The sequence below is a fragment of the Sciurus vulgaris genome (genome assembly GCF_902686455.1).
Source record: "Sciurus vulgaris genome assembly, chromosome: 15".
Lineage (NCBI taxonomy): Eukaryota > Metazoa > Chordata > Mammalia > Rodentia > Sciuridae > Sciurus > Sciurus vulgaris.
In genome coordinates this window covers 83311824-83322646 of record NC_136476.1, presented here as the reverse complement: position 1 = coordinate 83322646, position 10823 = coordinate 83311824, and the positions used below count along the sequence as shown (strand labels likewise).

The window sequence follows — 10823 nt, the reverse complement described above, 5'->3', positions numbered from 1 at the left end:
GGAGGAGGAGGAGGAGGAGGAGGAGGAGGAGGAGGAGGAGGAGAGAGAAAGGGAGAAAGAAAAAAAATGCACACACCTGAGTTTGGCTCCAACCAGACCCAGACCCCTGAGCTAGTCTGCCCTCCCCTCCGTGCCCTCCTGGATGGTGTCAGGATGGAATGAGGCTCCCCAGCTCCCAGGCGGGCCACTCAGGGGGCCTGTGGTTGCCCAGAGTGCTGGAATACTGCTTTTTGTGCAGAAAGTCCGGAGAGGGTGCCTGTAGTGGGGGGTTGCAGGGTGGAATCCAGGAAGGCTTCCTGGAGGAGGGGACACCTGACGAGGTCTAAGCCATAGCATCTTGGGGGAGGGCCTCCAAGCACAAAGGCCTAGAGGGGGACATGTCCACTGAGGTGGGTCAGGGAGCTGCGGGCAGTTCCGTGTTTGACAGAGCTGTGGAGGGTGGCAAGGGCAGATCGCTGGGCCCTGCCAGCTGTGTTCAGGGGTCCAGGCTTTGTTGAAGGCTGTCAGCAGGAGTGGCCACTCTGACCAAGGCCTCTGGCTTGGCAATCACACACAAAGCTGGGATGTGGGGCGGTTGTCTGGGACCTGGGGACTCTGGGGCCTGTCAGGGTCATGGCTGACTGATCAGGCATGGGGGGGCGGTCCTTCGAGCCTGAAGTCAAGAGTCAGGACGGGCAGAGGTCAGTGGGGCAGGGAAGGACTGGCAAGAGTGGTTGCCATGGATGGGCTCTGAGGCCTTGAGGCTTGCAGGCCCAGAGAGGTGGGGAGGTGGGGAGCTTGCAGGAGGGACTGGCAGGCAGGGCCAGTGAAGAGGGGTCCCCTCTGCCGGGAGGGCTGGGCTGTGCGGGGTGGAATCTGGGGTTCTGCCTAGGGGCTGGAGCCCAGGACCACCTCTGGGGGAACACTGGACAGGGCTGTGTCCCCACCACTCCTGCAGCTTGCCCCTGCGCCCGAGCCCACCCTTATCCAGAGGAGACGCAGCTGCCCTGAGCTCCCGCCTCCTGCCGCCTCGGGGCCTGGGGAGCGTTGTCAAGGCGCCAAGCAGACGCTGGCCCTGCGCCTTCTTTCACGGGAGCAGCTCTGTGGCTGCCCCACCCCTCTGCACAGCTTCCCTTGCCCCTCCAGAGGACCCAGGTGGACTAAAGGGGTCTACTGCCCTCCAGGGACAGGCCAGGCAGTGGCAGCTGGGGAGGAAAGTGACGTTTCTCAACGTCACCCGCCTCCTGGGCCTTCCCTGCCCTCAGTGGCGCGTGTTGGGACCTGGCAAACGCGGTGGGTGTGGCTCGGGGGAGCTGAGTCAGGTGGGAGGACAAGCCCTCACCTCCGCCCGTGCCTTGTCTTGCAGAGCGCTGACCTGGCTCTTGGGACATCAGCAGGATGGAAGGTATACAGCCGCCCCCCACCATTGCCTGGGCCTCAGTGTGCCCATCTGTTCAGGGGGGTCTGCTCTCAGGGAGACACTCTGGGGGGAGTTGGGGGCAGCTCTGGGGCTGCCAAAGGCGGCCTGTCCGGGATCCCCCAGCACCCTGCTCTGGCCTCTCCCAGTACGAGCCAGTTCCAAGATTAATTTTAGAAGCTACGAGCCCTCCCTGAGGCTTCTGGGGGCCCTGAGCGCACCTCCTACGCTGGTATTTATAGCGCTGAGTCCCTGCCTCTTTCTGGAGAGGATAGTGCTGGGGCGGGGCCTGCCCTGTGGAGAGGCTGTAATTGTGCCAAATGCCAGCAGGCACGTTCCTGTCCCTCTCTGGGACTGTTTCTGTCATCCAGAGGAGTGGGCCTTGAGGATGTTCTGGGCCCTCCTGGCTCTGGTGCGTTGGGACCTAGAGGGAGACGTGGGGTGGGCAGACAGCCCAGATGGGCCGCCTGGCTTCTGGCAGTACCATTCGTCCAGGCGCTGGCACTGGGCCTCAGCCTGGGCGGCTCTTAGAGGAGCCCAGCAGGCCTGGCCATCCCCTTCCTCCCCTGCTCCCACACACCAGCCGCCACTGGGCTGCCGCCTGCTCGCAGCCCCAGGCTGGTGCCCTTCACCAAAGCCGTTCTACTGATGGCTCCTCCAGGCCCCCAGCTCGAGGTTGGGAAGGGCCCCTGGAAATTGCCAAGCCCACTTCCTCCTGTGCCGGGGACTAAGAACCTGTGGGGGCAGGCCATTCCTTCCTAAGGTCACGCACACCACAGAGCGGGACATGGCCGGATCCTCTATTTCCCTGAGAGATGCGGAAGCCAGGAAGTCCAGGGAGAGCTCCGGCTCCATGCTGACGCCCTGGGCTCCGGCTCCATGCTGACGCCCCAGAGCAGGCCCCACACCCTGGGGGCCACAGTTTCCCTCAGCCCAGCGGGCCAGGCACTCTGGCCAGGCCGACTTTGGAAAAGGAGCTCGCCTCCCTGTCCGAGCAACAGTTCCAGGGCCCACCGCAGCCCTCCTCCCTGGCAACTGTCTCCATGGCAACATATGTTGTGGTTGCCAACTCCACGTTAGTACTGCCAGGGCAGGCGGGCAATGGGCAGGGCCAGGCCTGGGAAGGAAAGGACAGGGGACACAGCGGAAAGGGATCATGGGCTGCTGCTCATCCAGAGACTCCAGAAGAAAGGAAGACGAGAAGGCCAGAGGTGACCAGCCCCTTGTTTGTGCTGAGAGGTCTCTGCAGGCCCCTCTGCCTGGTCCCTCCGGTCCTGCCCTCTCCCAGGCTCCGCTTTCACTCCCATCCCACTCCTGGGAGCTCAAGTCTCTTCCTAGGGGTTGCAAAGGTGCCTCTGGCTACTGCAAGGGACTGAGCTCTGCTCCTCTGTCTCTCCACAGAGAAACTGAAGAAAACCAAGATCATCTTTGTGGTGGGTGAGTCACAGGCAGGCGGGTGATGGGGCAGCCAGGGAGGGTCTGTGCTGGCTCTGGTGGGGGCTGTGCTTCCGCCTGTACCCTGAGCTCTGCCCCTCCCTTGCTGGGGAAGCCTGAGAGCCCCTGTCCCTCTCAAGGTTTCTGAATGGGGGGGTGCTTGCAGGGGGCCCTGGCTCAGGGAAGGGCACCCAGTGTGAGAAGATTGTGCAGAAATATGGCTACACCCACCTCTCCACGGGGGATCTCCTGCGGGCCGAAGTCAGCTCCGGCTCAGCCAGGGGCAAGGCACTGTCGGAAATCATGGAGAAGGGGCAGCTGGTGCCACTGGTAAGTGGGCTGTGGCGGGGGGGGAGGAGGGTGGCCCTGTGCACATGGCAGCCAGTGAAGCCTGTGACAACTGGCAAGGCTGACCCTGAATACTCTGTGGCTCCCCATTGCCCCCTGCAGACAGTTCCTCCCGGAAGCTCCGAGACCCTGCAGGACCCTGTCCTGCCGGCCTTTCTCCATTCCCTGGCTACCGAGGCATTTCTGTCCCCTCGAAGGGGCCATGCTCCTTCCTGCCTGGAACATTCTTTCCCTCTCAACTTTCTGACCTCTGACTCTCCAGATGTGAGCTAGGGCCCGAGGGTCACGCGGCAGGAGCCGCCCTTTTCTGCCTGTACAACCTGAAGCCACAAACCACCTGTGTAATCCCTGGAGCCAAAACCCAGAGCTTCCTGGGACAGGGAAGGTCTGATTGTCCAGGGCCGTGTCCTCGGGGCCCAGGGCAGGACCTGGCTGGGTGGGGCTCGGTGGAGAGAAGCATTCATCCTGCTAGGCCAGGCCGAGGTCCTCCGCTCAGGGGAGGCCTGGAGAGCAAGGCTGCTGGGACCCCCTGGGGGACGGGGAGGGGAACAAGTGAGGGCCAGGGAGAGGATGGGCAGGGGCTCAGGTCACCTCCCCTGTGCTGTGCCCCCAGGAGACCGTGTTGGACATGCTCCGAGACGCCATGGTGGCCAAAGTGGATTCTTCCAAAGGCTTCCTGATCGATGGCTACCCCAGGGAGGTACAGCAGGGAGAAGAGTTTGAGCAGCGGGTAAGGCTTGCGGGTGAGGGCTCGGCCGTGGAGCTGTGCTGCTTTGGCGGGAGGGTGTGGGGGCGCAGGGGCCGGGAGGCCAGCAAGGCTTCCTAGAAATCTAGAAGGAAAGGTATAGAAGAAGGGGAGGTGCTGGGCGGGGAGTTCACAGCTGGGCTCAGGTCCCAGCTCAGCTGCTTGACACCTTGGGCCAGTCGTTTTGCCTCTTTGAACCTCAGTTTCCCCATCTTGAAAATGGGGGGACAAGTTGCAACCGCCTTGGGGAAAAGCAGGAGGATTGGAGTGGATGCAGCCTTCAAGTGGGGCTTGGCACCCCATAAACACAGTCCGAGGGGCAGGGAACCACACCGGCAGGACTAGACAGGCGAGGCTGGCGTGGGCAGAACAGGCCACGTGGGGCAGGTGACCAGGGTGACATGGGAGCCGGAGCTTCACACTCGGCTGGAGCCTCAAATGCCAGGAAGGGGCACGGGTCCCCTTCCAGGGACCATGGAGCATCTGGCCGGAAAGGGCAAACCTTGAGGGCAACAGCTTCAAACTTCCCAAAACCCAGGCCCTCCAGAAGCTCTGTCCATGGGCGACAGCTCACACGAGCATGCACGTGAGCACAGGTACATGCCCACACGCACCTGGGAGCAGCACAGGCACTTGCATGCACAGGTGCACACACAACGCCAGGGGTGTGGCACAGGTGTGCACGTGAACCACACGCATAAAGCACGCCCATGGTGCACACACATGCATGGATGCAGTGCACATGTAAGCAGAGGCGCGCACATGCGAGCACGTGGGCACGCCTGAGCATGCTCATATTTATATTTGTTTGAGGCCACACGGGAAGGGATGCAGGCACCTAGGTGGGGGAGCTCAGCAAGGGTGGTGGTGGGAAGGAGGTATCTGGGGATCCCAGTGGGTGGGGCCAGGCCAGACCCCGAGCCCCACACCCGCCTCCATGGGCCTCTTCTAGGGTAGGGGACTATATTTTTTGACTTCTAAGTGTCTACAAGACCTCAAGAAAATGTCTTCCCTGGCCATGTGTGGCGGCATGTGCCTGAACCCTAGCAACTCAGACAGCAGAGGCAGGAGGATCAAAAGTTGGAGGCCAGCCTCAGCAACTTAGCAAGACCCTAGCAATTAGCAAGACCCTGTCTCAGAAAAAAAAGGGATGGTTCTGGGAAGGGTCTGGGGATGTGGCTCAGTGGTAAATTGCCCCTGGATTCAATCCCTGTACCAAAGAAAGAAAGAAACTGTGTGTGCCCTGGGCCTCAGTTTCCCTATCTGTGAAATTGGGGTTGGTTGGTCTTCCTCCAGGGCAGGATGGTCAGATGCCAGGCAACCCAGAGGGACATCTTGTCTTGACCACACACATCATCTGTGTGAGGTCGTCTGTGACTCTCAGGGCCACATCTGGAGAATGGGATTAATGACTGATGCCAGACATTCTAATCCCAGTCACTTGGGAAGCTGAGGCAGGAGGATTGCAGGCCAGCCTCAGCAATTTAGCGAGATCCTGTCTCAAAGTATAAAAGGGCTGGGAACATAGCTCAATGGCAAAGTGCCCCTGGATTGGATCCCCAGTACCAAAGGAAAGATGAGAAAGGAAAAGAAGAGAAACTCAGTTAATGAAAGTCCCTATCCCTGCTGGGACTGCCGTGGACGGTACTGAGAGTGACAGGCCCTGTGGCCGTCTCCAGGAATCTGGGCAGCTGATATTCTCAGCTCAGGACACCAGGGGGCGCACGGGCTCCACTGGAGGAGAAAGGGCAGGCCCTGAGATTGGCTTACCCAGGGCTTTCCTGGGGTAGGGCAGTGCCCAGCTCCCCTGTCCTGGTGGGGAGATAGGCCTCACAGCCAGGGACTCCCTGCCCAGAGGCTTCCCTGCCCTCGGATGCACCGCCTCTATCCAGGTCATATAAAGAACTCTGTGTGGCCCTGTGGGCTCAGATACATCCGACAGTCTGGGCCCTGAAGAAGCACGGGGTTGATGGGCGATGGCAGGCTGTGGCCTGGGGCTGGGGTCAGGTTTCTGGGGCACTCGTGGTCTTCTGTAAGATAGAAGCTGGTAGCTTGTCCCAGGTCATGGGACGGGAGGAGCTGTGCTTCCTGAAGGCAGCCGATGCTGCTGTGCTGAATCCTGGGTCCCCCAGGAGACAGAGATGAATGTCAGGATGGGTAGTGCAGCCAAGGAAAACGAGGCTCAGAGACGGCAAGCGCCCCCCACCCAGGCACACAGCTGAGCTGAGGCGGAGGGGAAGCTGGGTGGAGTCAGTCGGTCTGATACTGAAGGCCAGGCTTCCACTTGCAAGCCCCTGATGAGGGACAGTGGCAGTTATGATGGGGGATAGAGGGACTAGAAGGCCATAAATGGGGAAGTCCTGGCCCAGCCCTCAGGCTGCGTAAGCACAGTGGCTCTGTCCCTCTTGGCCACCCCATTCCTACAGAGTCTGGTGGGAGACCGTCTCCCTCCCTCAGGGCATTCCAGGCTGGGCTCTGCTGGGCCTGGGGACCAGGTGGTGACTGGGAGGCAGGATCCCTGCTCCCGGCAAATCGTGGCCAGGCCTGGAAGGGACTGCCATTTCTGACTTCAGAGTGGAGGCCAGTCTGGGCAGGGGACCCTGCGGAAGGTCACTGGGGGCCAAATCGAAGGCCGGGCTGCAGGGCCTATTCCTCTCGCCCTCGCCCTTGCCCTGGTGCCATGCTAATTCCAATGTCAGTGTGGTGCTCAGAGGCCCGGCACCCAGTGCCTCCCACTCTCCTTACCCCTTGCTCCCCTGTCAAGCCCTCATCCAGCCAGAGGGCGTGAGACAGATGCCTCCATGTGCCCAGGGACTCCGGCCTCGCGGGGAGAGGGGCACTGGACAAATGACTGGAGGAGGAAATAAAGAAGGCAGCGAGGGCATGTCCCAGGGCTGAGGGAAGGCTGGGGAAGGCAGCCCTGAGGAGCGTGTCAAAGCTAGGAGAGCAGGCAGGGAGGGCAGGGCAGGACCCTGTGGGCCCTCTCGTGCTGGTAAGGAAAGGTCTTGGGCTTTTCCCCTGAGGGTACTGGGGAGCCATGGCAGAGGTTTGAGTACAGGAGAGTCAGGGAAGCTTGGTTTTAGCCCTCAGGCTGCCTTGGGGATTGAAAATCTCATGTGGAGTCTCAAAGGTGGGACAACGAGGAGGGGGAGATGGCCCCCCGAGGCAGGAGCGGGGTCCCTGTGACATGGTGCCCCGCTTGCAGATCGGACAGCCCACACTACTGCTATATGTGGACGCAGGCCCTGAGACCATGACCCAGAGGCTCCTGAAGCGCGGAGAGACCAGCGGGCGTGTGGATGACAATGAGGAGACCATCAAGAAGCGGCTGGAGACCTATTACAAGGCCACCGAGCCCGTCATCGCCTTCTATGAGAAGCGAGGCATCGTCCGCAAGGTAGGGGGCTAGCTGGCGTGTGGCCTGGGCCAGTCCCTGTGTCCCCGCTGGTTCCACCGAGCGGCCATCCCCGGGGCCGGGCCGGCCTCTGCTGCATCTCACCCTCACCGCCTGTCTCCCCCCAGGTCAATGCCGAAGGCTCCGTGGACAGCGTCTTCTCCCAGGTCTGCTCCCACCTGGACGCCCTGAAGTAGCCCGCTGGCCTCTCCCAGCCAGAGCCTGCCCCAGCCAACTGGGCCCGGCCCAGGCCCAGTGCCTCACCCTGCTGGGCTGCGCAGACGCAGAGGTCCCCTGGATCCGGCCCATGGACACTGAGCACTAAAGGAATTTCCTGGGACATTCGGTTTTTATTCCTCTTTCTTTGCTTCCAATTGGAGTTGATTCGTCACCCGCCTGGCATCGAGCCCGGGCGCCTGGCCTCCCACTCCTGCCGGAGCCCCTCGGCCTGGCTGGGGACCCGTGTCCTTGGGTCTCCTGTTCAGGCAGTGCTGGGTTCTGGGCTGGCTTCCTGCCTACCCTCGCTGTGTGGCCCTGGCCCTGACCCTGCATCTCTCTCTGCTGGGGCCGGGGCTGCAGCACGCTGTGAGGCTGCGACAGTGGGGGCCGGGCTCGGGCCTCCTCGGCCCAGAAGTTCCCAGGGTCAGTGAGGGGGGCCGCGGCCAGGAGCCCCTGCCCAGCACCAGCCCGCCTTGCTCGAGCCATTTCCGAATGTAGAGGAGGTAGGTACCTTCCCCCTGCAAGGTCCGGACAGGAACCCGCCGAGGGAGGGTGTCAGGGACAGCCTCGCGGACAGAGCCACAGCAGCCAGGCTTGAAGTGCAGGCCAGAGCCAGGCCGGGGACACCTGGGAGCCAGAGCCCAGGGAGCCCCAGGGGGCCACAGGGTCCTGGCGGGACCCCAACCCTTGGGGCTGGTTGTGCTCATCTGTGTCCCCTGTATGTATGCAACTGGCCCTGCTTCTCCTCGGACATTGGTTATTTAAACTTCCCTTTAAAATAAATGTATTTAAGTTATAAAAGGTGAGTGTATTCAAAGAACATGAAACGTTAAATAGGTGACAGGACAGAGGCAGGGAGCAGCCGCCTCGGGCTGCTGGGCCTCCTGAGGGGAGGCATCCGGAAGGTCCCCTGCCAGCCCCCGGGAGCAAGTGGCAAGCCTGAGAGCCACAGTCACAGCGGGCGGCCTCTGCGTGGGATCCGCCCTGCTGGGGGCAGACACACTCCACCTCGGAATCAGGGTCGGAATCAGGGTCGTCTGAGCGTCAGCGCAGGGACCTGGGGAACAGCAAGAGGACGAAGAGCTGGAGGAACCCCGGGCGGGTCCCCATCACCATCTTGGATCTTTAATTCTAGCTCCGTCATTATGAGCGAGTCCTCGTTTATGAGAAGCTAACCTGACCCAAATTGTCAAACTGGTCATCCCACCATCCTTCATTCACTTAGAAAAATACTATAGCGGTCCCTCAGAACTAGAGGGTAGGTGCCAGGACCCCCTGGCACCGGGATCCGCAGGGCTCACGTCCCCTCTGAGGAATGGCGTAAGGGTTCACGTTGAGCCCATGCACATCCCCCCGTGGGCTTTATTTATTTTTTTGATACTGGAGATTGAACCCACTTAACCACTCAGCCACATCCCCACCCTTTTTATTTTTTATTTTGAGACAGGGCCTCACTAAGTGGCTTAGGGCCTCGCTAAGTTGTGAAAGCTGGCCTTGAACTTGTGATCCTCCTGCCTCAGCCTCCCCAGCCACTGGATTACAGGCTTGGCCATGGTGTCCAGCCTCCTAGGTGCTTTAAATTTCCTCTAGGTGACTTGTAACGCCCAGTACAGAGTAAGGGCTGTGTGAACAGTTGTACTGCGTGGAGTCGGGATGAATGATGACAAGCGAAAAGAGGTCTGTCCATGTTTAGCGTGGATCTGATTTTTTTCCCCGAATGTGTCCCATCCGCAGTTGGTTGAGTCCATGGGTGAAGAACCTGTGTCAGTGGGAGGGGTAGTCAGCTTCTGTTTACCTGTCACTTATCAATCCTCTACCTACCTAGATATGAGTGCAGATCTCTTTGCTGAGAACCCAGTCTACAATTAGGACGGCAGCCGCCTCCGCCAGCCTCGCCCACCTGTTCCCTCATGCGCCATGCAGTTGCCCGCCTGCTGCAGCACCTGCCACCTTGCCAGGTGGGCTCAGAAGCCCCGGGTTGCTGTGCTTCAGCAGGAGGGGAATCTCAGGGGCAAAGAATCCCATCACTGCCACTCAACCTGGACCCGAGCCCAGAGGGGACCCAGCAGCAGGGGGTCCCTTGAGCTGGATCTCTGGGGTCTTGAAGATTCCAGGAGCTCAGAGCAGGACAGAGCGTCCAGAGGGACAGTGGAACGGCTCTGTAGAGCCTCACAGTGAAGAGGACCTGTTGGTGCGGGAGGTTGGGGCCTCAGGGGAGCTGGGATGTGGGCTAGTGACGTGAGGTAGCGGGAGACAAACCAGGCAGGCTGTAGGGGACAGACCTGCAGGGACTCGAACGCTGACTTGAGCATCTGGCTTCTCTCCTAAGGACAATGGGAGGCTCAGAAAGAGATGGTTTTGGCCGAGCACGGCTCACACCTGCAATCCCAGCTACTTGGGAAGCTGAGGCAAGAAGGTCACAAGGGAGGCCAGCCTCAGGGAATGAGGGAGACATAGTCTCAAAAAAAATAAAAAAACAAATAAATACAATAGAAGGACTGGAGGGCATAGGTCTGGGGTACAGCACCCCTGAAAATAAGAAATAAATAATAAGAAAATAAAATAAAGAGGACTGGGGTGTAGCTCAGTGGTAGAGCAGGCACCTAGCACGCACAGGGCTCTGGTTTCATCTCCAGCACCAAAAAGACAAACAAGAGGTGGTTTATGTTTTTATTTGTAATTTTAACAAAAACATCAAGCAAACTGAAATGGAAAAAAAGTTGAATTAACCTCCACATAACCATCACTAATAGTCAGCAAGTGACATTTCCCATCATCTCCTCCTCGTTTAACTTTTACCAAAGTGTTTCACAGGAAGTAACGAATATGAGGAGACTTCACACCTGCGACAGGACTTCAGGATGGCTCTCTGAAGAGGAAGACCCTTTCCCCATGACCACAACCCCGGGGCCCCTGGATCCGATCAGCACTGTCACCGTAATCGCTCGTACTTAGCCCTTGAGTGATTGTTTCCAGTTTCCCCAAAATGGGTCTTGTAGCTGGTTTGTCGAAACCAGGATGCGATCCAGGACCCTTCGGCTGTGACATCGGGCAAATCTCTCTCTTTCTCTTCCTTTTTTTTGTGATGCCGAAGGTTGAACCCAGGGCCTTGTACATGCTAGGCAAATGCTCAACCACCAAGTCACATCTCCAGTCCTTTTTTTAAATTTTATTTTGAGACAGGTTCTTGCTAGTTTATCCAGGCTGGCCTTGAACTTGAGATCCTCCTGCCTCAGCCTCCCAAATGGCATCATATCTCTTCATCTAGGATAGCCCATGAAGGGACC

The 10823-nt window shown here is 59.6% G+C and overlaps 1 protein-coding gene across 2 annotated transcripts; it reads left to right on the top strand.

Moving 5' to 3' along the window:
* The first annotated feature begins 1358 nt into the window (after window positions 1–1358).
* Window positions 1359–7879, top strand: AK1 (adenylate kinase 1). Of its 2 annotated transcripts, none has more exons than XM_079111858.1 (6): window positions 1359–1384; window positions 2798–2833; window positions 2997–3160; window positions 3792–3908; window positions 7129–7320; window positions 7446–7879. In XM_079111858.1, exons 1-6 carry the CDS (start codon window positions 1378–1380, stop codon window positions 7512–7514), a joined length of 585 nt encoding a protein of 194 aa, XP_078967984.1. In that variant the 5' UTR covers window positions 1359–1377; the 3' UTR covers window positions 7515–7879. The 2 variants fall into 2 exon arrangements, with proteins under 2 accessions (XP_078967984.1, XP_078967983.1); XM_079111857.1 differs by lacking the exon at window positions 1359–1384 and adding an exon at window positions 2522–2607.
* The last annotated feature ends 2944 nt before the right edge of the window (window positions 7880–10823 follow it).

Excerpts from the sequence above, each read along its gene's own strand:
- AK1 (XM_079111857.1), top strand. The coding sequence starts at position 2,553 with ATGGGCTGCTGCTCATCCAGAGACTCCAGAAGAAAGGAAGACGAGAAG. Across the intron at positions 2,608-2,797 it reads GGAAGACGAGAAGGCCAGAG|AGAAACTGAAGAAAACCAAG; the intron begins GTGACCAGCCCC and ends GTCTCTCCACAG. Across the intron at positions 2,834-2,996 it reads CAAGATCATCTTTGTGGTGG|GGGGCCCTGGCTCAGGGAAG; the intron begins GTGAGTCACAGG and ends GGGTGCTTGCAG.